The sequence below is a fragment of the Myxocyprinus asiaticus genome, chromosome 6 (genome assembly GCF_019703515.2).
Source record: "Myxocyprinus asiaticus isolate MX2 ecotype Aquarium Trade chromosome 6, UBuf_Myxa_2, whole genome shotgun sequence".
In the NCBI taxonomy this organism is placed as follows: domain Eukaryota; kingdom Metazoa; phylum Chordata; class Actinopteri; order Cypriniformes; family Catostomidae; genus Myxocyprinus; species Myxocyprinus asiaticus.
This window is the reverse complement of record NC_059349.1, coordinates 21361727-21389543: the sequence shown is the minus strand read 5'-3', so window position 1 is coordinate 21389543 and position 27817 is coordinate 21361727. Positions and strand designations below refer to the sequence as shown.

Genomic DNA, 27817 nt, shown 5'->3' with positions numbered 1-27817 from the left:
AATCTTTTTTGTTTTTATTTGTCAAAATAGCATTTGTACCAAGATGTTAAATGGCTGTTAAGGCATCTGCATGAACAGGATCCATGCAGAGGTTATGAAAATCATTTAAGTTACCCATTTGGCACCTTTTAGCATTTCAAAAATGTGTCAGGTTATGTGCCACTTTTCTACATAAATCTTACAGTAGTTTGATAATGCGATCATTAAATATATTCACAGAGAGGAACACAAGACAAACACAAAAACACCAACCGAACACTAAAGTATTGACTAACCCTTGTCTCATCAATCACATTGTAAACAAAATCCCTTTGAGGGTAAAATGCAATTATGTTCAAGAATTCAAAACATCTAGGGAATGCAAGGCCCGGGGTAAAATACAATTACATTTTCAGCAACAGTCACATCTTCAGTAGGAGGAGGTGCTAGGCAGGAGACTAAACAGTGATCCTGTTAAGACGTGGAATGGGACATTAGTAAAAAGCAATCAGTCATGCCTTGTCTGAGGAGGGTTAAAATGAGGTCCTTTAGTCCTGCTGTGGAGCACCAGGAAGTACATAGGAGAGCTTAAAAAGGGACAATAGGAAGAAAAGTAGTGCAAGTTCCCTTTTGTGTCCGCACCAGCTACCGGTTTACTCAGTCACCAGGACCCGAAAAGTGACACGTCCGAGAAACTTGTCACGCTCGTCATTGTTCTTAAGGTTAGAGCCCTCCACCCTGCACTCTACAGTCAGCTCAGAGTTGTAGTCTTCCTTCTTCAGCAGCAGCTTTACAGCAACCAGAGGCTGAACATAGCCCTCCTATAGAGGGTCAGAGAGAGTATACTTCACTACACGAACTCAGTTTAAAGAAATGTTTTAAATTAGTTTCGTTTTTTCGTTTTTAAATTTTTTTATTCACCTTGCACATTGACAGAATGACAGAAATATTATTTGATAACACAACCTTTAAGCATGTGCTCAGCTTCATACTTACATGTGCCTTTTTACCATAGTAAGGGAAGTACATCCTATCGATAGTCCCATCATAGGGGAAGTACTGCATCCGGAGAGGTTTCTCACGCTGAAGAAATAGAAAGGAGACATTCAAACAACTACAGGACACATTGCCACCGGGCAAGAGTGAATGATGCAGTTTGATGTAGTTTTAAAGGGATAGTTCACCCCAAAATGAAAATTATCTCATCATTTACTCACTCTCATGCCATCACAGATGAGTATGACTTTCTTTCTTCTGCAGAACACAAACTAAGATTTTTAGAAGAATATCTCAGCTCTGTAGGTCCCATTCAATGCAGTGAATGGGGACTGAAACTTTGAAGCTCCAAAAAGCACATACACAAAGCATAAAAGTAAAACTATATGACTCCAGTGGTTTACTCCATGTCTTCTTACGCAATCTAATTGATTTATAGAGAAAAAGTGAGTTATATTTTGGTCTGTTCTCACCCAAAACCGATTGGATTGCTTCAGAAGACATGGATTAAACCACTGAAGTCATATGGATTACTCTTATGCTGCATTTATGTGCTTTTTGGAGCTTCAAAGTTTTGGTCACCATTTCCTTCCATTATATGGACCTACAGAGCTGAAATATTCTTCTAATAATCTTCAGTTGTGTTCTGCAGAAGAAAGAAAGTCAGACACATCTGGGATGGCATGAGGGTGAGTAAATTAGAGAATTATCATTTTTTGGGTGAACTATCCCTTTAACACCAATGTAAGTCCTCCATATAACATATAAAGCAGCATTTAAATGTGCACTCAGTAAAAAAACTTTACACATAAAGAAATGAATAGTACTTTTGAAATATATGTTTAAAATCAAGTACACTCACATTAGATAAAGATTCTAGTCTGTTCTTTTTTACATGGGGCAGGTTGCCTTACGAGGGCAGATATAAGATAACACTTTCACAAACAGGAATAAATTAATAATGGCTGAGTGCAAATTGTGCATTTCTACAATGACATCGATAACTGAAAACATTTGTTTTTGTGTGATTCTGCATACACGGCACTAGGTGTCAGTGTAAGCCAAGACAACTGTCATATCAGCCAGCACAACGTAAACAAAAAATATACTGGGTGCACCTTTAAATAGGCTTTGAATGCAGTACATAATGGAATTCAGCAGAGAGCAGACAAAGCGGATGTAATAAGCTGCCCCTTCAATGAATAAGAAACAAGGCAGAACAAGCATTGAAAGTCATGCTTCTGCTTTGCCATGCTAAATTAATTACTATTTGTCCAACATTTATCTGTCCATCTTTAACAAAAGTTGCACTTGTGTCTCTGGAAAAGACTGCTTTATTAATTCTAAAATAGAGATCATGCAAGAAGTTATTTGAATGCACAGCATATAATATGGACATGCCCAATCACTTCAGTGACTGAAAATCGAGAGAGACCGGGAGAACAAGGGATACCATTAATACAGTGATCTTACCCATCACTTTACTTAAGAGTTCAACTGGCAGCATGCAATAGAGACATGAAAGAAAAAAGACAGGGAGAAAAAAAAAAACACTTGTGAGAGAGAACGGACTAACTATTATAAATCCAGGCAGGTGATAAAACAACATTTAAGTCAAACCTTAAAGCTGAAATCCATGAGAAATTTTCCAAAAACAAACACCCAAACATGTATCAGTGAGGTTGGGGATGGGAAGTTCTGCTCCACATTTAAATCAGCCAATGTAATTTATCATATTATGGCAATGTTTTGAAAAAAATATAACAATAGCAACATATTAATTATATACAGTAATTAGAAAGCTGAAACTTTCCTGTTTGCTTAAGTGCATAAAACTCTAAATCTCAGCTTTCACTTTCAGATGTGAAATTGAAACTAAACAGGCGCCCCATGTGACTTTCAGATGTGAAAGTGAAAGTGGAGATTGATAGTAAAAAAAGACTTATATATTGATCTGTTTTTCACCCACACCTGTCGTATCGCTTTTGAAGATATTGATTAAACCACTGGAGTTGTAAGGATTACTTTTATGCTGCTTTTATCTGCTTTTTGGGGCTTGAGATGTCTGGTCACCATTCACTTGCATTGTAAGGACCAACAGAGCTGATATATTCTTCTAAAAATCTTTGTTTGTGTTCAGCAGAAGAAACAAAATCATACACATCTGGAATAGCATGAGGGTGAGTAAATGATGAAAGAATTTTCATTTTTGGGTGAACTGTCCTTTTAAACATATATGCTTAAACATACAAGTGATTAGGGGGCTTTATATTTACACAACCATTAGAAGAACCTAATGAAGGCAAACCTTGATCTGTTTTGGTTGTGATTACTCTGAGAAATTGTCATTATAGGAGCTTTATCGGTTTGGAAAGGGTAGGATACCTGTTTGTTTTGAGGTGTTTGTGCTTTGTAAGTTTCATTTTCCAGATTTCTCTAACAAATTGCAGCTTTAAATCACATAAACACCACATATAAAAACATTTACAATAACTACAAGTTTATAAACATATATAGGCTAATATCTCTCAGAAATGTGAATCAGTCTATGATTTTTACCTGCACTTATATTAAAGAGCTCAATTATTTACCTTTGATGTGCAGTTGATATATGGATCTCCAGCAGGCTTAAGACCAATGACCTGAGGGTTAAGAATAATACAATATCCGAGTGATTCACCCTCTAACTGTAAATAGATATGGATACCCAGCCATTTTGAAATATGTGTTTGGGTACATTAGTGTCAGTTTTATTGAGTGTAATAAAGAGAATGAAATTAAGTCACTTACCCTGTTCATCTTGACAATAACACATGGCTGTCCCTCAGCATAACCAAAGGTGGTGTCCTCCAAACCGGAGCAACGATGCAGTAAACTCCTCCTGAACTGGCACACCTTCTTCTGAGATTCCTCATCCTGCTCAGAGTACTGACCCGCCATACATAAGTCATTTTTAGCTTGTTCTGAGTCGTTATACTCTGGACATGAAAAATGAAAAAGGGGGTGGACAGAAAGAGTTTGAGTTGGGGTAATGTTAACTTAATTATTAAAGATTTTAACCATTAGCTAAAAATGACTGGAGGTGCAGTCCCAAAATAAGAAAACAGTGGGAGAGAAAGTGTACAGCACTTACGATGCAGAGATGTTTCTAGATGTTGGACAAACTGCCCATATTCATGGGGGTTTGACCTGTTAAAAACTATATTCAAAGAGTTTGGCCTGATAACCAACCCTGAAAAAAAGAAATCAATTATGAATTAAGTTTATGTAACTGAGTTGAAAATTCATTACATTTACAGAAAGTCCTTTTAATTTAAAACAAATAGCTGTTAATGCTTTGAGACAAATGTGATATTTCACTGCTATAGTAATTTATATAGATACCACATAACTGTGTAATGAACACAGCCCAATAACACCTTGAGCTGCACATTGAAGAGCTCACCTGGGGATGCAACACGATCTCGATACTTGGGTGTGTTTTCATTCAGCGTGTAAAGCATCGCCCACATAGTGAAGACAAACATTAAAGTCAAGAAGCCATAGAAGACCAGGTAAAAGAGGAGGATGAGGCCTGAAACACAATCACTTTGATATTCAATTGTTTTGCTTGACTTTAGCAGAACTATGTTGATTACAGTTCAAATACATTTAAAATGTAGCCTATTAAATATAAGCATAACTGATCAAACACATTCATTTAACTGAACCATGCAACTAAGACCAACAAAAGCACAATTTTTTTCCAGAAGCTTCATAAAGAACTTTTAGTTTATCAGACGGTGTGCCACACAAGCTCATTTAATTTCCCTGTGCTTTAGTGGGATGACAAGAACTGTGCATTTATGTTGCCGAAGCAATGCAAAATAATTAAAATAATGATAGTGTAAATAAAGTAGACATGTAGTATTAACAAATAAAATAAAACAACAGTGTAAAATAAAACAAAATAGCAACGCAGAATAAGATTACTCTGCAAAAAGTGGTAACATGCTATTGTTACCTAAAAGAGCTATTTCCACCTTATCTAACCCTTTAAATTAGTTTTGTTGGTTTAACCTAATGCAGGGGTTTTCAACTTTATGATGCCAAGGACCCCCAAATATGACAATCACTTTGCGAGGGACCCCCTCCTAAAATATATAAAGGTCGCTATATCTTTTTGTGTATAAAGACTAGAGAAAAATCAGGAATATTTTTAGGTGTGAAATTATAAAGATAATTTGAATTATTAGCTTTTATATTGTTATTGTACTACAGCCAAAATAAATTATTAAAATATTATCTGCACCGATGTATCATCCACCGTATTTATTATCTGTAGGAATGCTTATGATCGCATAAGCATGAAAATGGCGATTTGAAAAACTGATGATTTATTTATAATTATGTAAATTTATGTAGTTGTATTCAATTTTTAATAATTTTTCTGTGTGTTGTATAAAGAAATACCAATGAAAATAAATAAAATCCGAATAAGTAAATTATGTACCCCCCCCCCCAATTATCAAAACATGCCATTACAACCCCCTCAATATGTATACCATGATCAATAGAAACATATTAATGCTTTACCCTGCAACCCCCCGCAATGTTCAAGCCAAATCTATGCCCTTGGCCAGGGGGTGCTGAGAGCAAATTAGTAGAGAAGGTTAGGTTACAAATGGGGGGCGTTTATCAGTCATAATAATGAAATCTATCATCAAGTTCCTCTTTGCATTAAAACATTTATCTAGACTTGGAGTATATCAGTTGGTTCTCAATTATACGGGTTGGTACACATCTAAAGTATCTGGTTTAGCAGCGTCAAATACACAGGCGGCTGTACAACCGCTAATGCACCTGTATGGCTCTGTAGATGGATACGGCTCAATGGACAGAGCAGCGCGAGCGCAAAGCTCTTAAAGCTCGAGCTCTTAAACTCGCAGCTTTGTGAGAATCAGTGAGAAGCAGAAACCATTTGAATTCGACACAGAATTCCACATCACCACCCTTGAATTTACTATAATAACACTAACTGTACTTTAGGCAGAAATAGATTGATAATAAATATTATCATATCACTACTTCAGCTCTATTAAATTTGTCATAGGCTATATTAGGGGAGTGATGGAATATAATTATTTATAAATATTTATATTTTGTATTTATTGTTTTTACATGTGTTTAGAGTAGGCCTACTGTTTATAATTACAAAAATGCCATAGTTTGTTTTATAGAAATCATGTTACATCTAACAATGGTAGTGAAGAAGATTCATGCTTCCATGTGCTTACTATGGTCTTGTTACAAATACCACTGTTAAAACTATAAAAATAAATAAATAATGTATAAATGTTCAAAAACGGCAAATGTAAAATACATTAACAATATCACTTTTATTATTAGTTTCTGTCTTCACATTTTCATTTGATAGGCCCCAGATATAGCCCTCCATCTGCTTGAATTCAAGAAACACAAGGTTTGGTCTCACATTCATGATGCGTAAGCCTGCTGAATTTATTAACAAAACTTTAAAATTATGCAATACATTGAAGTCGCATTGAGAAAATTAAGCAAATGGCACAAATATAATTAATAATAATTTATAATAATAATTAAAAATAGAATATATTAAATTAGTGAATCTTCAGATATCAAAACAATTTTTTACTTCATTTTGTTAAAGATTACTCAATTCAATTTGATGGAAATTTGTTATGAATTTGAAACACATCAATTTTTAAATGCATACCGAAAATCTTCTAATTATTATTATTATTATTTGATTTTCTGTTGTTTAAATGTACGAATGTTTTTTTATACTTCATACATAACTTATAACTTACATATATATATTTATACACTTTAAAACATTTAAATGTTCAGTGTGAACCATAAACTCAAGAACTCCAAACTGCATAAGTCCAGAAGAAGTAAACAATATGTTAAACCTGCACACACACAAACACACACACACACACACATGTTGGTGCAGCTATCCTTATGAGGACTCTCTATAGACATAATGGTTTTTATACTGTACTAACTATAGATTCTATCCCCTAACCCTACACCTAAACCTAACCCTCACAAAAAACTTTCTGCTTTTTTTCATTTTCAAAAAAACATAGTCTAGTATGTTTTTTAAATGATTTTAATTATGGGGACACTAGAAATGTCCTTATAAACCACATTTATAGCATAATACCCTTGTAATTACCAGTTTATAACCAAAAAAAAGTCCTCGTAAACCATCCAAACCCACACACATGTTGGTGTGGTTATCCTTATGAGGACTCTCCGTAGACATAATGATTTTTATACTGTACAAACTATAGATTCTACTAAATTTAAACGTGTATCTTAAAAATAAGCTAAAATATTTTTTTGATTGTACTGATGTTATTGTTTGATTGAATAATATGCTGTATAATGCAGTATGTTTTATATCAAGCAAGGGGTAGCCTAAACAATCATTAATAATATGTTTTATTTCTTGTATGATCGCCAGCAATAGCCTACGTTTTTTCGGTCACTGATCAGGTGTCCAGGGGTTTTACAGGGCCAAGGTGGCAACCCTAATTATCAGCAAATTAGGCAATGAAGAATAAAGCAACATTAACTGAACAAGAGTTGTTAGAAGGGATCCAATAAAGATGTCAAATAAGACTACATTTGGCAATATTTATATTACAGCCTATATTTATCTCTAGTAAATAATAGTCATAGTCCATTCAGCATTTGATCGTTTTCGCCCGGGCGATGATCAGATGTGTCATTCGAACAGAAGATTTAGTGAGGCGCGAAAACGGATTCCCAAAGGCCAGGCTACGTCACAGCGACCTGCATCGTCACTGCTGATGTTATGGAGTGCGGTGACGATGCCATGCAGCTGTCTTCAAACGAACAACAATAATAAGAGTGTGTCCTATTTGCCAAAGGATTTAGAGAATCTGTCCTAATTGAGAGCGATTAATCACTGACGATGAATCTTTTGCTCGCGCGTTGGTATGAGGCTACTGGTCAAAAACAGTCAGTTAAATTGACTAGCATAATATTGGCCTTAGGTCAATAAGGACACGTGAAGGTTAATGACACTATCACACATTTAGCATGTCAGATATCACAGGGCAATGGGTTTCTGACTGTACATAAACCACGAATTGAAGAAGCATCCCCTCTATGGACAATATAAAGGTTTCAGTAAATAATTATTTTTCAGTAAATGGTGTAAACAAGGGCCTTGCTTAGATGTAGGTAGACAGAACGCCACAACACTACGGTATAATTGTTGCTATCTGAAAAACTGCACTAGTGTCTAGTGAAGCTATTATTACAGTTCCATTGATTTAGCGGTAGGCTATAAGATATTCACTCTACATCGAGAAAATTCACTCGATACCGAATCTCCAGCACTCCCGAGATGTGTACATGGGAAGCTTTTAAATATTGTTTAGCCATTGTCAACGCTTCCCCTTAACATTCCTATATTGATCCCAAATTTTAGATGTTATTTTTTTTTTATACCTAATTGGGGTTACTGTTATTTTTTATTACTGAGGAGATCGCGTTGACCACTCCATTTGTCATTGTAGCCAAGTATCAAGTCTAAACGCAAACCACCAAATCTTGTTTTTGTATTCAAAACGCGGCGAGACGAGACTAAATTGATGTCATCAGTGAAAGAGTTGATCGGTATGCCTGAGATAATGATCCCTTTCGTCATGTATCGGTGCACTAGAGGAATTCATTAATTGACCCTAAGAGGGTGCCCTCATTACTCAAGAGTCTAGATTATGAATTACAGACACGTAATGAATTAAATGGAATTGCCAAAAGCCGCGCTCATTCTCATTTATCCGATATGTCGTTTATTATAGGTCATTATTTCTGCAAGATGCATCTTTCATCACGGGCTTCAGGGCGCGCGAGCAAGCATCGCAGAATAACATCCAGCCTTCAGTATGAAGAACGTGAAATGTGTGCTGTTTCAGAGGATTTGTGTGAACTCACCCCAATTTCTAGCAGTCCGACCGAGGAATTGTCCACTTCTTGGATTGTAGATCACGTCTTTCCAGCTGCTTTCGGGCTCTTTGCCATCCCCTGTTTTTTCGCAATTTCTTGACATGTTGCAGATTTGTGCTAGATTTAGAGAAACTGTATATGTACGACGTGATCTGGTCTAATGAGGCCAAAATCAGTGGGCTGATGTTATGATGGAAGAGCGAAGAACCTCCGGCCTCTGACGTCTCCAAATGTACTGCAACGCAATGCTCATTACAAACTGTTCCAACAATCCACGTTATATCTTGGGGGAGGTAGAACTGGTTGTGCGCGTGCGCGACCTTTGCAACCCTGAAATTGCAGAATGATTTGAATCTTAAAATGAAATAGAATCTTGATTGTCATCGCCATATAATGTTTCTTCTTCTTCTTCTTCTTCTTCTTCTTCTTCTTCTTCTTCTAAATAGTACAGTGTTCATGGTTCAATAGCTAATGGGACCAGATCAGAGTCCCATGGTACTTTGATACATACTATGGTACTGAATGATAACCTTATTCATATAAGAAGATATTTACATGCTACCCCAAGATACTAAACATAATACACTGGTATAACCATGGTACGTGGTCAAAACCCATGGTATTACCTTCATACCATGACCAAAACAACATTGGGATGTCAAGGTCTAAATTACCATTGTTATGCATTAACTATAGTTTCTAATTTGGGGGGGGGGGTCATGGGAGTCATTACTGGAATAATCAAATTGTCTTAAATAAGTATTACTTGAAATGTCAAGTTTTGGGCCAATAACACAAATATTTATGTTCCTTGAACTTCTTTTACTTAAAAATCCATACAATTAAGATTTTAAGTGTTAATAACTTAAAATATTGAGTACAAAATTGGGGCTATGGGGAATGCTTTGAATTATTGAATTATGCTTTCTTTGTCAAAGGGAACAAATGGGGGCATTTACACAGTTGTTATTAAGAATTCACAGAGGTTTTAGGATTAGGATTATTTATGTTGTTCTGTTGCAAAAAGTTGTTTGTGTGATGTCACCACAGTGATCTGTGTCCCCTTTGCGCAAGTTGGACCCTGTTAACACTATCTGAATTCTCCTTCTGCATGTGCAACTAAGGTACAGGTGTCTATGCATTTCGGTGGAGAAATACATTTATTTAATGACTGACCAAGAATCAATTATAATCTTCTTTATTAAAGGTGTGTTATAGTATGACCTAAATTTGAGTCCATTCAATTAAATTGATTAAGTAGAAACAACAACATTTAAAGAGCAAATCTGAGTAAAAGTGGATGTAATGCACCACTAGCGCCATAAAACGGAACTGCAAAAATAAACATTGTTTTTAACAAAGCTTTCTGAATACGCCCCCTTCTGCACTTGATCGATAGTCCTGCGGCCGACAACATTGGTCGAGTCAATGTTATTGTGTTTGTAGAAGTAGCTCAAAAGAAATAGTGGAATTTTCATAGCACCACAATGACACAGTGTTTACGGTTTTCAAGAAAATTAACCTATAAATGGCTTACTTATGAATGTCTGTGCATATTAAGCTGGGATAGAAGAAAGTATTTTAACACTGAAAAAGTTACATACTTCTGCTTTAAGTCTACTTGCATCTAGTTACATGAACTTAAATAGTTAATTTAATTCTATATGATCACCATGTAAAGTGAACTTAAAGGAATAGCTCACCCCTAAATGAAAGTTCTCTCATTATTTACTCACCCTCATGCCATCCCAGATGTGTATGACTTTCTTTCTTCTGCAGAACAGAAACAAAGGTATTTAGAAGAATATCTCATCTCTATAGGTCCTCACACTGCAAGTGAATGGTTAGTAAAAATTTGAAGCTCCAAAAAAAGAAAATTAAAGCAGCATAAAAGTAATACAACTCCAGTGGTTAAATATATGTCTTCAGAAAAAAAAAAAAACTGATATGTTTGGGTGAGAAACAGATCAATATTTAAGTCCTTTTTTACTATAAATTCTCCTCCCTGTCCAGTAGGTGGTGTTATGCACAAAAATGCGAATCGCCAAAAAAAAGAAAAAAAAGAAAAAAATCAAAGTGTGAAAGTGAAAGTGGAGATTGATAATAAAAAAAGGACTTAAATATTTATCTGTTTCTCACCTACACTTATCATATCGCTTCTGAAGACATTGATTTAACCACTATGGATTACTTTTATGCTGCCTTTATGTGCTTTTGGAGCTTCAAATTTTTGGTCACCATTCACTTGCATTGTGAGGACCAACAGAGCTGAAAACTTCTTCTAAAAATCTTATTGTTGAGCAGAAGAAAGAAAGTCATACACATTTGGAATGGCAAGAAAGTGAGTAAATAATGAGAGAATTTTCATTTTTGGGTGAACTATCCCTTTACGCAAGTTTTGGAGAAGCCATTGCTCAGTTCAATTGAGGAAACAAGTTTACTCAATCAATTGTGTAAAGTCAGCTTATTAGGATTTTCAGTGTAATTTAAGAATGTTAAAGCTGAAGTGTGTAACTTTTTCAGTGTCAAATTACTCTCTCACATCCCAGCTTAACGTGCAGAGACAACTACAGTAAGCCTTTAATTTTTACAAAAAACTATAAACACTGTGTCTCTATGGTGCTACAGAAATTTCTGTTTTAGCGACTGTCCTTCCCGACACTACAACATTGACTCAAGCAATGGCATGACCCACCCCAAACTGGCAAGAAATATAACCTTTGATGATTTTTTCTTAATAATATGTGGATAGGGTCTAAAATGAGCATATATGGGTATATTCACAACCCAAACTAAAGCAACCAGCCAGGGGTGTCGCTAGACCCCTTTTAAAGTTCTGCTGAGCCACTGCCACAGTAAAATTTCCTGATAAATTAACCATATACTGATCAGGGAAATATGGTTTCCTATTCAAAACAAGAGTCTAATAGTGATGCCTGTTAAAGTGAACTTTTTTCCTCAACAGCGATCTATCCAATCAAATATACCTTCGCCCCCCTGTGTCCCTCCTCTCTCCTTCCCCTCCCCCAAAAAATAACCTCATATGCAAAAATAATAATTAATGTTACTAATCGACTTGTAGAGGCATATGACTGAAATTGAATAGTTGAGAAAGACTGAAAGGTATTTACCAAGCCTATGTTTGCAGCTGTGTAAATGAGTAGTGATAATTTGAGTTTAGCTGAAGTTGTTGTTAATTGATATCCTGTTTTACCATTATTTCTGCACAGATTTGATAATATTTCCTTTATATGAGCTACTAAAAGCTAACGCTCGCTAATCTCTTGCTTCTATCAAAAATTATGTGATTTAGACATCAGTAAAAGCTATTTGAAGTCAGGGGGATATTAGCTAGTTAGTTTGCTCATTAAATTGCTAGTAGTAGATTTGAGCTATAGATCTGTCTTTTTTTTTTTTTTTTTTTTTTTTTACATTTTTAGGGCCCGAGCACCGATGGTGCGTTTATTATTTTTTTCCCAAATGAATCGCATTTTTGAGGGCCTAAACATACTGGAAAACTCATGAAACTTTACATCTGATATGGGTTTCAGAATTAGGTTTGGCAAAATGGCTCGATAGCACCACCTACAAACTTTCAACGATGTGCGGTTTACGCTGTTTCACCTACACATACGAAAATCAGTACACGTGTAACATGCCAATACCTACAAAAAAGTCTCTTTGACCCATGCTCTAAACACAACAGGAAGTCAGCCATTTTGATTTTTCTCTTCAATTTTTGCTCAGTTTTTGCCATTTCCAGGCCTCGTACTTTAATGAACTCCTAAAGATTTCATCAGATCTACTTCATATTTGGTTATTCTAATCTAAAGGCCTTGGCGATGCTAAATTGTAAAGCTTTTGAGTTTTCACTGCACGGCGTGGCCGTGACAGTCTGACAAAATTTGATGTTTCACCATGAAACAGGAATTTGTTATAACTCATACATACAATGTCCAATCTGCCCCAAACTTCACATGTTTGATAATAGTCCCAGCCTGAATACATCTACATGCCAATATTCAGTCATAGCGCCACCTATTGGCAACAGCCAATTCCAGGTCTTGTACTTTAACAAATTCCTCCCATAGACTGAATCAGTTCAACATTATATTTAGTCAGTCTTAATCCAATGGCCTTGGTGATGTTAAATTGCGAAGCTTTTGAATTTTCATTGAAGGGCGTGTCCGAGGCAGCCTGACAAAGTTCGATATGAAACAAGTCACAGTTTTGAGCCTAAACATGCTCGAAAACTCATGAAACTTTGCACACATCTCAAAAGTGGGGAAAATTTACATCTGATACTGGTTTTAGAATTAATTGTGGCAAAATGGCTCGATAGCGCCACCTACAAAATTTCAACGAAGCAGCCCTCACGCCACGTTTCACCTACACGTAAGAAAATCAGTAGGCATATGTAACACGTACAAAAAAGTCTCTTAGAACCATATCCTAAACACAACAGAAAGTTAGCCATTGTGATTTTTCTCTTCAATTTTTGCTAAGTTTTTGCCATTTCCAGGCTTCGTACTTTAACGAACTCCTCCTAGAGATTAAATCAGATCAACATCATATTCAGTCAGTCTAATCTAAAGGCCTTGGCGATGCTAAATTTGAGAAAAATGCTTTTGAGTTTTCTTTGAACCGCGTGTCCGTGGCGTCCTGACAAAGTTCGATGTTTCGCCATGAAACAGGAAGTTGTTATAACTCAAACATATTTCATGTTACAGGTACCAAATGTGGGCGACATTGTGCCAAGACATTGACGATGCTAAATTGCGAAAAGGTTTTTGATATATCGAATGGTGTTGCCATGGCGAAGCGATAAAATAACATCAAAAAAATGGAATAAGGAAATGTCTCATATCTTCTGCATGCAGAACATTAAAAACATCAAAATTGAGCCAAATGTCTGTCCTTGCAGGCTGATCATATTGATGTGACTACTGTGGGTCACGGTCGTAATGCCACCAACTGGCGGAAGGAAGTGTGTCACTTTTAACAGACTTTAAAAATATCCCTATTATGTTAACCTGAATTGCTTCAAAAAAGAAAAAAAATGTAGAATAATGTCAAGACAGTGCAGATTTAAAATTCTTAAGGGATTCTTGATATCTTAAATACTGTTTCCATGGCAATGCATTAAATCTTATCATTTCTTTTTGTGTATATTCAAATGTTTTGAGGTATTTTGCATGTTTGAATGTTAAAGTTTATTGTTAATAAACATATTTGTTAATTTTTATATAAATAAAATATAATAAAAATATCAACTGAAATGTAAAAATACTAGAAAACCCATGTCTAACCCAGTGTGTTGTAATTGCCACTCTGAGTGATTTTGAATTTATGATAAATGTTTGTTCTGGCTGTTATCAGAGTCGTTTAGTGTCAGCAGTTTTTTCTGCAGTTCGCGCTCTTTTCCGGGAAATAGGAAAGCGAAACATGTCCCTCATTGTGATTGCCTTCTCGGCCATATTGTTTGTGTGTATGTAGTGTGTGTTTTGTCTTTCTCTCTCTCTCTCTCTCTCTCTCTCTCTTAATCGTTCTCAGGCTGTGTCATTTGGAAGGATGCATCCTACGGAGGTTGCATTTGTCAGCTGCATACGTCATCAAGGCTGTCTCGTTTCAAAAAAGCGAGTAGGACACTCCGAATGCAGCCTTCGAATGCGACCTTCTTTCATGGGAATTCGGAGGATGCATGAGGTGTATCCTTCGTGGGCACTCACAACCCACAATTCTTTGCTTCAATGCAAATGTCTAAAAAAAATGGTGCCAATTTGCCCGTAAATATGATGTTCAAACACAAGAAATGTTAATTCCCAAGTTGAAGTACCTCAATAGATGGGTGCAGAGTATATAATATGTATAATTATATTAATATATAATTAAAATAAAGTATTAGACTAAAAGTACACCTGTAAAATCTATTTTCTTTTCTCTTTACATCATTATAACTCTCCTAAAATGTACCTCATACATTCCCTTCTAAAGGGACTTTGTTCCCTTTTCACTCAAAGCGCTCGCGCTTGTTAAAGAGTGACGTGCTGTCATAGCAACCATGTTACGTTCCGTTTCCGTTTGTCTTACGAAGGCTGTTTCGTTCAAACTAGGCTTGTTTAAAGGAGGACACTCGGTATACTGCAGCCTTCAAAGGACACGTCCTACCTAGCACGTAGCCTTCCAAACGAGACACAGCTTCAGGTGAGCTGATTGTTAATGTGCAGCGCCGGAACCCAGTGTTTCCTTCCTATATAAACCGAGTGTTTCATGGCTGGGTTGTGCGATGGGTGTTCGTGAGCAGTGCCATCTTGATCACCGATGTTCTCGTGCAAATTCATGCTGCTGAAGCGGAGAGTTTATGGTCCTCACTGACTGAACTTCCGAGGTCGCTGGGTTTATTTTTTATTTATTTTTTTCAAATATAGAACGGTCAATTAATGTGTCTGTGTTTCCGCTACTCTCGTCTCCCCGCATCTTTTATTGCATTTTATTTTTAAAGTGTAGCACCCATCCACTGACATACACTGGCAGACGTATTCATTTCTATGTATTTAACAAGACAGCTTTTGGGAGCCGTGAAATTATTCCAAGTTTTTTCGCAAGTTAACAGCCACAATATTCAGCTCTGAATACGTTTATTAATTTTAATTCTGCTAGAAGCTGGCGCGACTTGTGTTGACGGTGTTTGTGTAATCACATAGTCCTATATATTAGCTAATATTCAATATATATATATATATATATATATATATTAATATCAGCGCAGTGTTTGAAATCATGTTATGTGCTGTTCACGTGCTTTAATGCATTTGTTTTTGGACTAAAATTACACGCAGCGCCACAAAAGAGGAAAACGTATGTGTCTTGACTTGAGATGTTTAACAGTTTAAGTTCTTTTTAACTTTACATGGCGTCTAAAAACACAAACAAGCCGTCAAAGACGTCTGTCTACCGCACGTTTACACTGAAATCATTTATAAAACAGCGCAGACGGACACATAAACGCGCTCAATGTGAACAGCCCCTCAGTGTAAGACTAAAACTCAAGTCAAGTGAGCTTTATTGTCATTCCGCTATATGTAGAAACATACAAGGGAACGAAATGTCGTGCCTCACAGGACCACGGTGCTACATATATAAACATATTACACATAGACCTATCTAACTTACATACTTTACATATATTTTACATTGCCAATACTTTATTATTTGTTACTGCACATTTTCACCCTGCGTGCTGAGAATGACACAAAATTATGACACACTTATTATTTAGATTACATGAATATTAATGCATCTCATAAGCTTCGAAGTGAAAAAAAAAGTATTAAATGAGCAAACTGTTGCATGATACTGTAACTATTTTTTCTTCTGCTCATCTTGATGCGCATAAATGCTCAAATACATCAGCAGTCAGTCAGCGCTTATCCTTTCAGTCACAGCACTCGTTCAAAGAGGGCGCAGTGCTGTCCTGAGGTAATGACAGAAAAACAGCATCTGGAGTTATTCACACTAAGTAATGACAAACATAGACGTGACATGTATTATAATGGGCTTATTTGACAATTTTTACAGGTTTATTTAAATTCAGAATTGTTAAAACACTGATAATGATCTTTAATCCTCGTTAATAAATGAAACCCTTATGAAAACTTACCATGGCTTTACTGTAGTAATATTGTATTAGTAACCACGACTGTGGTAACCATGTTTAAGAGAGGTATTGGTTTTGGTATCTATATCGGCGATATTGGCCTAAAAGTACTTGGTATCAGATTGAAAAGTAAATAAGTGGGATCGTCCATCTCTACCGTCATGCCTTCAGAATCCCTCAACAGTGCATGTGAATAGGCATCTAAAGTCAGTTTGTCAGATTCATCAGCCAATCAGATTGATTTATTTGTTCTTGTGGGTGTGGTCAGTGTGAACATGCAGTATTCTAAACTATTTTATGTCCTCATTTGCCCTACATTCATTTAGAGGCTACAGGAAGTTGTTATAACTCATACATACAAGTCCAATCTTCCCCAAACTTCACGTTTGATAAGAGTCCCGGCCTGAATACACCTACGTGCCAATATTCAGTTATAGTCATAGCGCCACCTACTGGCAACAAGAAGTGACATGTTTTTATGTATAGTTATAAAAGTCGTATTTGTTGTGAAGTAATAAGTGTCTTACCTCAGGAAAAATGAACTTTCCAGACAGACGCAGCTAAAGTAGGCCTACTAAACTGCCTGAGAAAAACACGTTGTCTTGTTTAAATATCTGCTGTGATATAAGATTCTGTCAGGCTACATGTCAGTATCTCTATTCTGATGTTATTTCCGTATCTTTGATAATATTTGTTGTGAAATAAAAGCCTTTACCTCCTTAACTCTCCTGTCCTCTCAAAATTACATACAAATACATGACCTGAAGAATTAAATACATTATAACATAAAAAGTGCTACAAAACTTGAATGCCGTTCCCATGGCACAGCAGCCCCAACGTGCACCAGGGTGTGAGGGCCCGTTCATCGCTGCTTGCAGCTTTAATTTTTATATATATATATATATATATATATATATATATATATATATATATATCTGTATTTTATTTGATACTAACGCCCCTGCGTCCAGCACCTGAAAGCAGGTAGAAATCCCTGGATTCCAGCAGAGGAAAATAATGATCTAAGACATGGAAAATAAAGGTAACAAAATATCTTGACAGCATTTTCAAAAATGACTGTTTGTTAATGTGTCATCCTTAGAAATAATCCAGTAGTCTCTTTATCCAGTAGTCTATACTGGAAAGGATCATGCAATCTCAGTGCAGCTGAGCTGTAATGAAGCAGTGCTGTTAATTAGAAACAAGACCTCTTTGAATATAGGTGACTTATGTAACACAAAAGGGGAATTTGCTCATTGTAGAGAAAGGAAGGGAGGGTTTTGGAAATGCACCCTGCTGAAGCTGTCAAATTGAATTGGTTTAATGTTGGATTTGTTCAAGAAAGCAGAATGATGAAGCATGTTGTACAATTCAAGAATTTGCTCCATCTAATCTCCTTAAAATCCCAAATTAGTGGTGTTGTTGCCATCTTTGCAATGTTGTCAAAAGCAAAATTAGTCAGCCACATCATACTGGTACACACACTTTGAATTACAGATAAATAGGCTAACTTTTTTCCTACATTCTTTGATCAGGAAACCCTTCTGACAGTTACCAGCAACACTGTTTAAAGAGCCAAATCTGAAATCAGGGGGTTATATATATATGAAACATGAAATATTGCATTTGCTATATTAGTAAAAGTGATATAAAATAATACAAATTAAATGTATATAAAGTTGGCCATTATTTTGGATGTTTTCTGAAAGTTTGGTAGTGGCAAAATATTGAGTAAAGTCATCATTCTTTCTACCTGTAGTACCTCCTCTAAAAACATATTTGTGATATACCAGAGCAGTAGTTTCTGCATCCACCACCACAAGGAAATTGTCATAAACAAACACATGCAGTATGTTCATCTGTATTTATATAGTGCATTTAACAATAAAAATATTCAAAAATGTTAACTGGGCAGTGGCTATAAAAAAGTAATGACTAAACCATAGGAGGCCATATACGGTGCAAAGTGGAATTCCTGTTCCGTCTTTTTGGCCTGAAAGAAAGGTCATGTGAGGGCAGTCAGGCACACTAGTTCACCTAAAGTTCGAGAAGAAAATCAGCAACTAGAAAGACTGTAAAAGATTTGTTAGACCCCACCCTTTGTCAGGATCCTGCCGTATCTCCCTTGTCTTATTTTTTCACTTTAGTGGCAGGATCCTGACACTTGTTATATTGTGGTGTTTTCATCTGCTATCATGTTCTCTGTCCTGCTTGTTTATGTCCTTGTCATTCCTTGGCCCTTCCCCCTCATTTCCCTCATTATCTGTTCATTTGCCACACCTTCCCTCCTCCTTTGCCTCTTGATTTCTTCCTCTTAATATTTTCCTTGTGTCTGTTGTCTTATATTGGATTCTTCCTCTTGGTCTCCATGTGTTTGGTTGTGTTTCCCTGTTGGTTTTTGTTTTTTGACTGTCTGCGCTTGGGATCTTCATACAAAACCTGACACCCTGATTAATTTGCTGTATTCACATCCATACTGCACTGTTCTGCACTACTTTTCTTTTTTTTATCCCCTTTTCTCCCAATTTGGAATGCCCAATTCCCACTACTTAGTAGGTCCTCATGGTGGCACGGTTACTCACCTCAGTCCGGGTGGCGGAGGACAAGTCTCAGTTGCCTCCACTTCTGAGACAGTCAATCCGCACATCTTATCATGTGGCTTGCTGTGCATGACACCGCGGAGACTCCCAGCATGTGGAGGCTCATGCTACTCTCCACGATCCACGCACAACTTACCACATGCCCTATTGTGAGCGAGAACACTAATCACGACCACGAGGAGGTTACCCCATGTGCTATACCCTCCCTAGCAACCAGGCCAATTTGGTTGCTTAGGAGACCTGGCTGGAGTCACTCAACACACCCCGGATTCAAACTCACGACTCCAGGTGTGGTAGTCAGCATCAGTACTCGTTGAGCCCCCTCTGTGCTACTTTTATTTACAAAAATATTATTTACAGAAGTGCAAAAAAAAAAAAAAAAACAGACACTATAGATAACCTATATGGTCTTTAACTACCCTATACACTTGGTAGTTAAAGCAGTTATAAAAAAATATTTTTGCCATTTGTTGTTGTTGTTTTGTTTTTTTGTTTATTTGTTTGTTTTGTTACACCATTCAGAAGAGAAAGGTTGAGGAATACTAAAGAGGGCATTACTCCAAAAATTGGATGAGGTACAGGGGGTGGAATGAGGTCCTGGGTCACTAAAGATGCAAGGTAGGCATCAAAGGGTTTAAGGAATGTTCCCAGGTTCAAAACAAGTTAAGCTTAATTGACAGCATTTGTTACATAATGTTGATTACCAGAAAAAATAATTTATAATTAAAAGCAAAAACTGAAGTTACATTAATGCACTTACAATGTAAGTGAATGGGGCCAGTCAATAAACATTAAAATACACAAGAAACATTGTTTCAAAAGTATAGCCAAAAGACATAAACATTATAAATGTTAACATGATTTTAGTGTGGTTTACTGGCACTTACTAGATTACAAGGTTTACCAGTGATACGTCATCATTACAACAAAGTTGTAATATTGGATATAACTTTGCACATAAGGTTAATAAGTGATTTTATCACACTAAATCTTGTTAACATGTATAATGTTTATGCATTGTGACTATTGTGAATTTTAATGTTGTGTATTATGCCAAAAATACCATCTGTTGAGCTTAATTTGTATTGCACCTTGAACATTCCAACTGTATAACACTTGGATAGTTTTTTTCTAACCCCTTGCCTATTTATACATCTGTTTTACTTTGTCTTCTTTATAATATCCTTTGTGTTGCAGCATTCCTTATATGTATATTGCTTTGAATGCTGAATGAATAAATGAAACGTATTATAAGATTTTAATATACACATTGTGAGAGAACTGTAAACTTTCACTGTCCTGTTCAAGACTGTAAAAACACATTACAAAACAAGTAACCTTTGAGTTCATGGTTTCTTCAGTGGCATTTAAGTAATTACATTTCTGTCCTATTTCTGTATATTGCAGGCTGACTAAGGTTTCTATCTGAAAGAATATAAATCCTCTATACTCTTCCTTTTCTTAACTTAAGCAGCATAAATCCCTGGCTCTGCTTTTGTTTTTTGCCATATATGGTTATGTCTTGCTCTCTCACTCTCTGTCACTTTTTTGCAGAAATATGTGACTATTAAAAGTTGGGAAATGTCTACAGATTAATAGTTAACACTCACAGTGTCAGAAACATTTATCTGATTGCCATTCTGCCCATTTTGTAGATATTTAACTAGAGTGTTTGCTCTAAAAGCTTTAGTGTTGTGCTGTAAGTAGTTGATGCTACTGATGTGTGGGATTTCATCCTTTATTTTTTTTGTCATTTTCAATGAAACAAAGCAACTTTTGGTTTAGTTTCTCAGAGAATGCCAATGGATGCCAGTGTCTGCTCTCCACTCCTTTCCTCTCCTCTCTGTCTTTGTTTAAACTACCTCTTCCTGCTCTTCTCAATGTTTCCAGCACTACCCTGGACTTAATAAAATACTTTTTCCAATTCAGCACCTTCGTGGTCAGGGCCAACCCTCCACCTGTTCATCTAATGGTTAGTTGGAGACTTACAGTGTCTCGCACCAACTGTGAAATTTGGTGGAGTATCAGTGATGATCTGGGAGTGCTTCAGCAAGGCTGGAATCAGGCAGATTCGTCTTTGTGAAGGACGCATGAATCAAACCACGTACAAGGTTATCCTGGAAGAAAACTTGCTTCCTTCTGCTCTGACAATGTTCCCCAACTCTGAGAATTGGTTTTTCCAGCAGGACAATGCTCTATGCCACACAGCCAGGTCAATCAAGGTGTGGATGGAGGACCACCAGATCAAGACCCTGTCATGGGCAGCCCAATCTCCAGACCTGAACCCCATTGAAAACCTCTGGAATGTGATCAAGAGGAAGATGGATGGCCACAAGCCATCGAACAAAGCCGAGCTGCTTGAATTTTTGTGCCAGGAGTGACATAAAGTCCCCCAACAGCAATGTGAATGACTGATGGAGAGCATGCCAAGACGCATGAAAGCTGTGATCTAAAATCAGGGATATTCCACCAAATATTGATTTCTGAACTCTTCCTAAGTTAAAACATTAGTATTGTGTTGTTTAAAAATGAACTTGTTTTCTTTGCATTATTTGAGGTCTGAAAACACCATCTTTTTTGTTATTTTCACCAGTTGTCATTTTCTGCAAATAAATGCTCTAAATGACAATATTTTTATTTGGAATTTGGGAGAAATGTTGTCAGTAATTTATAGAATAAAACAAAAACGTTCATTTTACTCAAACACATACCTATAAATAGTAAATCCAGAGAAACTGATAATTTTGCAGTGGTCTCTGAATTTTTTTCAGAGCTGTAGTATAATCCACCAAATTGACTGATTTATTTTTAAATAACATATGTTGTTCACAAAAGCAGTCTCAGAATATCATTTATTTACCAAAAAAATCGTGTTAACATGGAGAGTTCCTGCGATTCCTGCTCTTACACTTAAAAAATAGTTACCTTGAGGTGAGAGGACGGTCACTCCTAGCAGTTTCTTCATACCAGCCAATGAGAAGCAAGAGCTCTGTTTAGTAGCTACATGTACAGGCCACATCTAAACACAGCGATGTCCTTACGGTTCTTGTCTTTCTTTTCAACATATGCGTAATGTGTGCATGAAAAAGAAAGGAAAACAGAAAGAAATGAAAAGGAAAGAAAACGAAACTGTAAGAAAACAAGTATCACTCTTTTCAAAACAAAACAGTTGCGCCGCTTAGGTCGCGCTTTATATTACACAGAAATGCACTTGATTTTAACACTCGCCTTTCTTGTGGATTTATCCTGGGGTCTTCCAAAGGGTAAGTCTTTCATCCTGTTATAGTATTACAATTTCAAATCCAAGAATAGATGTTGTGTTTCTTTTTTTGTATTCTCAATTTTCCCCTATGTCATGCACTAAATCTTTTTATGCGTTTGTTTTGTTAGATATTGTAATTCAGTTCGAGCGCAGTGTATTGGTGAACGACACTGTCGTGGAGAAGGTGCTCGTCAACGGTGCATCAGCCAGTTATTTAAAGGGACAGCTTGACGATCAACCTGTTGTCATTAAAGATGAAGCCTTGAGGAAGATCGTGGAGATTGAGCGTGCAACAGCAAGTAAATAATATTTGTGCAATAATTAAAGCAGATTATCATGATGCCACTTGATCATGACCATTATTTTATTTCTTTTAAAGTTAATGTCACGTGCATACGTCTGAGGGAATGCCAGCTGCGAGAATATCGAGTCTTGCGACTGTCCGACCGGTTTCAGCTGAATGGCAAAGATTATCTGGCTTTAGATTCAGAAACTGGTTCTTGGACAGTGTTGGAGCCGGATGCGATTGGTCTCAAGCAGACATGGGCGCTTGAAGCTGAGCGCGCGAGTCTGGAGTACACTCATCTGAAAGAGGAATGTGAAGAATTAATCAAACTCATGAATGACACCCAGAATCAAGAGGGTAAACTCTTATGATGGTTATTTGTAAAAGTAATTTGTTAGAGTGACTATCCTGTGGAAACTTTTTGCACAAGTTACTGATGTCAGAGCAGCAATACAGCTATGTCAGTACAGAGCTATATCAAAAACGGTAAAAGTAAAAATGTGCAGCTGCTACCTGAGGGATAGTTCACCCAAAAATGAAAATTCTCTCATCATTTACTCACCCTCCTAGATATGTGACTTTCTTTCTTCTGCAGAACACAAATGAAGATTTTTTAGAGGAATATCTCAGCTCTGTAGGTCCTCAGTGCAAATCAGTGGGTCCAAAACTTTGAAGCACAAAAGCACATACATGCAGCATAAAAGTAATCCATAAGACTCGAGTGGTTAAATTAATGTCTTCAGAAGCTATATACAGTAAGTGTGGGTGAGAAACAGAGCAATATTTACGTAATTTTTTACTATAAATTTTTCTTCCTGCCCAGTCGGTTGTGATATGCATGAAGAAAGCGAATCACCAAAAACAAAAGAAAAAGAATGTAAAAGTGAAAATTAAGATTTATATTAAAAAAGGACTTAAATATTGATCTGTTTTTTTTACCCACACCTATTATATCACTACACAATTATATTCTTTAGATATGGATTAAACCCTTGGTGTTGTCTGGATTACTTTTATGCTGCCTTCATGTGCTTTTTGGACCTTCAAAATTTTGGTCACCAGTCACTTGCATTGAATGGACTTACAGAGCTGAGATACTTGTCTAAAAATCTTCGTTAGTGTTCTGCAGAAGCAAGAAAGTCAAACACATCTGGGATGGCATGAGAGTGAGTAAATGATGAAAGAATTTTCATTTTTGGGCGAACTATTCATTTAAGGAGTTTTTTTCTACCTAATTGTTAAAATTACTTTCGTTGGTGTAGCCGAACTTAACATAGGCAGGTTGATTCAGTTATATTAATAATATTTTTAACTTTTTATTTATTTTCATTTGATTCTGACCAGTTAAATTAGATGTTACCACATGAAGCACTGAAATGAACACATTTTTGTCAAACAAAACTAGCATGCTCAATCCTGGTACATAATTTATTGAATGTTCTTTTAAAATGTTTGTAAAGACAGCCAGATGCTCTAATCATAGTTTTCAGAATTAAATTGTTGTCATGTTGTGCCTTTAAAGGGCATTTTGTACAATAAATAAATAAATAAAGTTTTTACAGTATGCCCTTTTAAGGCACAACATGACAACCATAAAAAAATTTTTTTTAAAAACAATAAAAAAAAAACTATGATTAGAGCATTTGGACAGATACACTTCAGATTCTTAGTTTAAAATCTTAATTATTATATACAGTATAACTAAGATTTTAAACTAAGAATCTGAAGTGTATCTGTTCTTCACCTTTTGACTTGAGAGCCATAGCAGGCAATATTATTTGTCTGTATTTGAGAAAGGTTGATAGTGTTTATTTAATATCACTCCACTTGCTGCATGTGGAGCAATGCTGTATTACAGATTGATTGCTAATGCAATTAAAATTACTATGTGCGAATGTTTTTTAGGGCTTGGTGTGTTAAGAGTGATGGCTCCAGTCTTGACCACATTTCTCTTCATTGGTTTTGTCTTTATAAGCTTCCTTATCTTCAAACGACACGGTGAGTATACTGTCATCATGTGCTATGTCACATGTTGAATCATAATAATTGCTCACACTTGCCATAAAGTCAAACCACTATGATTTTAAAATGATAATATGGAAATTATATACGTAAATATTATGCAGATAATAAGTAATATGTTTTTGTTTTTTGCTCCTCCTCTTTTGCTTGATGCAGGTCAACAGCCAGGAGGTGAGATGTCTCACATTATTTACCAAATAGTTGTGTATAGGATTGCAATCGCTGAACTAAGGTTCAAGACACAGACATAGTAGGCCATGTCCTATTGACCTACCCTCAGGGTTGGGAGGGTACATTTTAAAATGTATTCCACTACAGGTTACAGAATACATGCTGTAAAATGTAATTTGTAATGTATTTCCTTAGATCTCTCAAGGTCAGTAAAGTAATCTAATTATTTTGGATAACTTCTTCAGCACAGTTTTTTTTAAAAAAAATTTTATTACGTGTTTTGACTATAAACAAGTTAATAATAAGTGAATAAAATATGGCAGTACATTAAGACAAATTACAAATATATTAAAAATACATTCTCTGAAAAAAGCCTAAATATCTTTTGCAGTATTGCTTCTGAAACTAGATAAAGTAAATGTATCTTGTTTTAAGGATTTTAAAATATTTGTAGAGAAAAACAATACAAACATTCCAATCAAGAATAAGATTTTTGCAGTACATCTTTGCAGTAATATCAAAGGTCTTACTAGAGGAAAGAACAAAATTATAATTTTCTTGATAAAAAAAGATATAATCACGCCTGATAACAGGTTCTTGTAAAAGGGCATAAAAAAGGGAATAAAATGAAAATAGAGAAGACATTTGATATCTGAAAAGCTGATACATACATGCGTTCCTTACAAGAGCAATACCAGTGTACTAACCCTGTTTAAGCCTTTCAATTGTACTAAACAGGTACCTCCACTTTTTTCATGCTGCTATTGTTAATCAGATGTGGACATCATTTTATGATTTTCCCCCTATAGGTGTTCTAGGTTCTATTATCCACTACCCAGCCCATTATCTTGAAGTGCCATTGGAAGGACAGAGCCAAAAAAACATCTTACAAGTCCCACCAGTGCTGAAAACTCCCTACTAGTGGCATTGAATCACAGATGATCAGTTACCAAATCTGGATTCAGTTATGTTTCTGTAATTAGAGGCGATGGGTGGGATTGATACAAAGACAAAGGTTACCATTCAGTCAATTCTCTCTTTTCATTGGAAGTCTAGACTTTTGGTGATTTGAAAATTCAGTAATAAAATCACTCCATTGTATAAAAGGAAATGTTTTGTGTGAAATGACCTTGAAAGCTTAAGTTTTAAAATGATCACGATAAACAATATCGGATGAACTATGAACATATTTCAAAATGTTCTTTTATTTCAGATGAAATTGTGAGATTCTACTCTGTTGTAATATTATATGTAAATATTATATAATTATTAGTTGATTTTACAATTTTATTGGGATGGATTTTGATGCCTTGCACATGAAACAGGCACTTTGTGTCCTCTAAACAAAGTAAAAATGTTTAGAAGCAGTCCTTGAAAGTGATAAATACATATGTGTAACAATAAATACACTAATGCATACTTTCAATAAATAAACATTGTTTAAATAAATTTGATGCATAAACACTTTTTGGAAATTACAATTTACATATATTCATTTTAAAATCATTTGAAAAGTGTGTATCTGTCCTACACCTTTTGACAGGGAGCCATAGACGTCAATGTTAAGGCCTAAAGGTTATTAACCCCAACTATTATGCAATGTTATTAGATTCACTATTATAAAAACACAGAACCTACTGTGTCCTACTATAACTTGTTCTGTTGCATCTCAGTACATGTAGATGGCTGAAATAACCAAATACATGCAGAAAATGTTTTCAATGATTCTGTGTCATTAGTAAAAGTGAAAAAAGCCTGCTGCTTTAATATGAATCTGGCAATGATTTCAGTGGTCTCTGGTGTTTTTATTTATTCTAAGTGACTTTATAACCACTAAATGAACAGTTAGGCTATATTTACAGAATGTATTAGGGTCATTCCTACAAATCAGTGACATTAAGTCCCCAGTACAAGTTATAGTATTTATAATGTTTAACTTAATTACAATTTTAAAAGGCTTGGTAAAAAGAATAAAAACTATTTATAATGTTATGCACTGCTGTGTGCCAAAAAGTGTAATTTTAAATCATTTAAATTGTTCAATTATTGCACTAGTGTCATTTCTGTTAAGCAAGCAAGCAGAGGCCCAAGTGCAAAACCAGAAACTTTACTTAAGAATTCAGGTAAGTAACAAGGACAAAATCCACAACTGTTGTGTAAAAAAAAGGAACAGGCAATGGCAAAACAAGACAGCAGAAAATATACAGGCTCAGTAAGGTGCATGCACTCAATACTTCAAAGCTACATCTGAAAACGAAGTCTTTTACAATGATACTAATGGACAACTGTGATGAGCCACAGGTGATGTAAATAAGCCGGGGATGGAGAACGCTGATTGAAAGGTTGGTGTCACAGTATCCCCCTCTCCACAGACTGCACCTGAAGCCCAAGGTTGCCTACAGGACCGTTGACTGCAGGGTTGGAGAGTAGGGCGGTCCATACTAGGATGACCACATGGATGTAGGGATGGTCGGTCAGAGTGAGCATTGTGGAACTCCTCGATGAGGGAAGGGTCAAGGTTGTCGTGAGCTGGGACCCATGACTGTTCTTCAGGGCCATAGCCTTTCCAGTCTACGAGGTACTGTAGCCGTCTTCCCCGATGTCTGGATTCCAGAGCCTGTAAAGTATATGCTGTTTCTCCACCAAGATCTATTGGAGGATGGGGTTCGGCAAATGTAGAGGGTGGGTGCATGGGACTGTAGTAGATAGGCTTCAGCAGGGAGACATGGAACGTAGAGGAGATCCGATATCTGGACGGTAACTGTAGATGATGTGTGACAGGGTTAATGCATTTTCAAATCTTAAATGGACCAATGTACCTGGGGCTGAGTTTTCTA

The 27817-nt window shown here is 36.1% G+C and overlaps 2 protein-coding genes across 3 annotated transcripts; one reads left to right on the top strand and one right to left on the bottom strand.

Annotated features, from left to right (window-relative positions):
* Nucleotides 1–9: 9 nt before the first annotated feature.
* On the bottom strand, nt 10–22297 carry LOC127442673 (sodium/potassium-transporting ATPase subunit beta-3-like). 2 transcript variants are annotated; one of them, XM_051700870.1, is made up of 7 exons: nt 22165–22297; nt 4421–4549; nt 4109–4207; nt 3766–3953; nt 3567–3617; nt 976–1062; nt 10–800 (listed from the first exon to the last, which is right to left on the bottom strand). In XM_051700870.1, the coding sequence occupies exons 1-7, from the start codon at nt 22256–22258 to the stop codon at nt 633–635; spliced, it is 816 nt and encodes a 271-aa protein (XP_051556830.1). In that variant the 5' UTR covers nt 22259–22297; the 3' UTR covers nt 10–632. The 2 variants fall into 2 exon arrangements, with proteins under 2 accessions (XP_051556830.1, XP_051556829.1); XM_051700869.1 differs by lacking the exon at nt 22165–22297 and adding an exon at nt 8971–9223.
* A 65-nt stretch (nt 22298–22362) lies between these two features.
* Nucleotides 22363–26764, top strand: LOC127442674 (uncharacterized). Its single transcript, XM_051700871.1, has 6 exons — nt 22363–22502; nt 22630–22800; nt 22881–23144; nt 24693–24785; nt 24966–24980; nt 25790–26764. Exons 1-6 carry the CDS (start codon nt 22445–22447, stop codon nt 25900–25902), a joined length of 714 nt encoding a protein of 237 aa, XP_051556831.1. The 5' UTR covers nt 22363–22444; the 3' UTR covers nt 25903–26764.
* The last annotated feature ends 1053 nt before the right edge of the window (nt 26765–27817 follow it).

Coding starts and splice junctions, on each gene's coding strand:
- LOC127442674 (XM_051700871.1), top strand. CDS start 22,445: ATGCACTTGATTTTAACACTCGCCTTTCTTGTGGATTTATCCTGGGGT. Junction 22,503..22,629: donor ATCCTGGGGTCTTCCAAAGG/GTAAGTCTTTCA, acceptor TTGTTTTGTTAG/ATATTGTAATTCAGTTCGAG. Junction 23,145..24,692: donor TGACACCCAGAATCAAGAGG/GTAAACTCTTAT, acceptor AATGTTTTTTAG/GGCTTGGTGTGTTAAGAGTG.
- LOC127442673 (XM_051700869.1), bottom strand. CDS start 9,085: ATGTCAAGAAATTGCGAAAAAACAGGGGATGGCAAAGAGCCCGAAAGC. Junction 4,550..8,970: donor TCGGACTGCTAGAAATTGGG/GTGAGTTCACAC, acceptor ATTGTGTTTCAG/GCCTCATCCTCCTCTTTTAC. Junction 4,208..4,420: donor AGATCGTGTTGCATCCCCAG/GTGAGCTCTTCA, acceptor TCTTTTTTTCAG/GGTTGGTTATCAGGCCAAAC.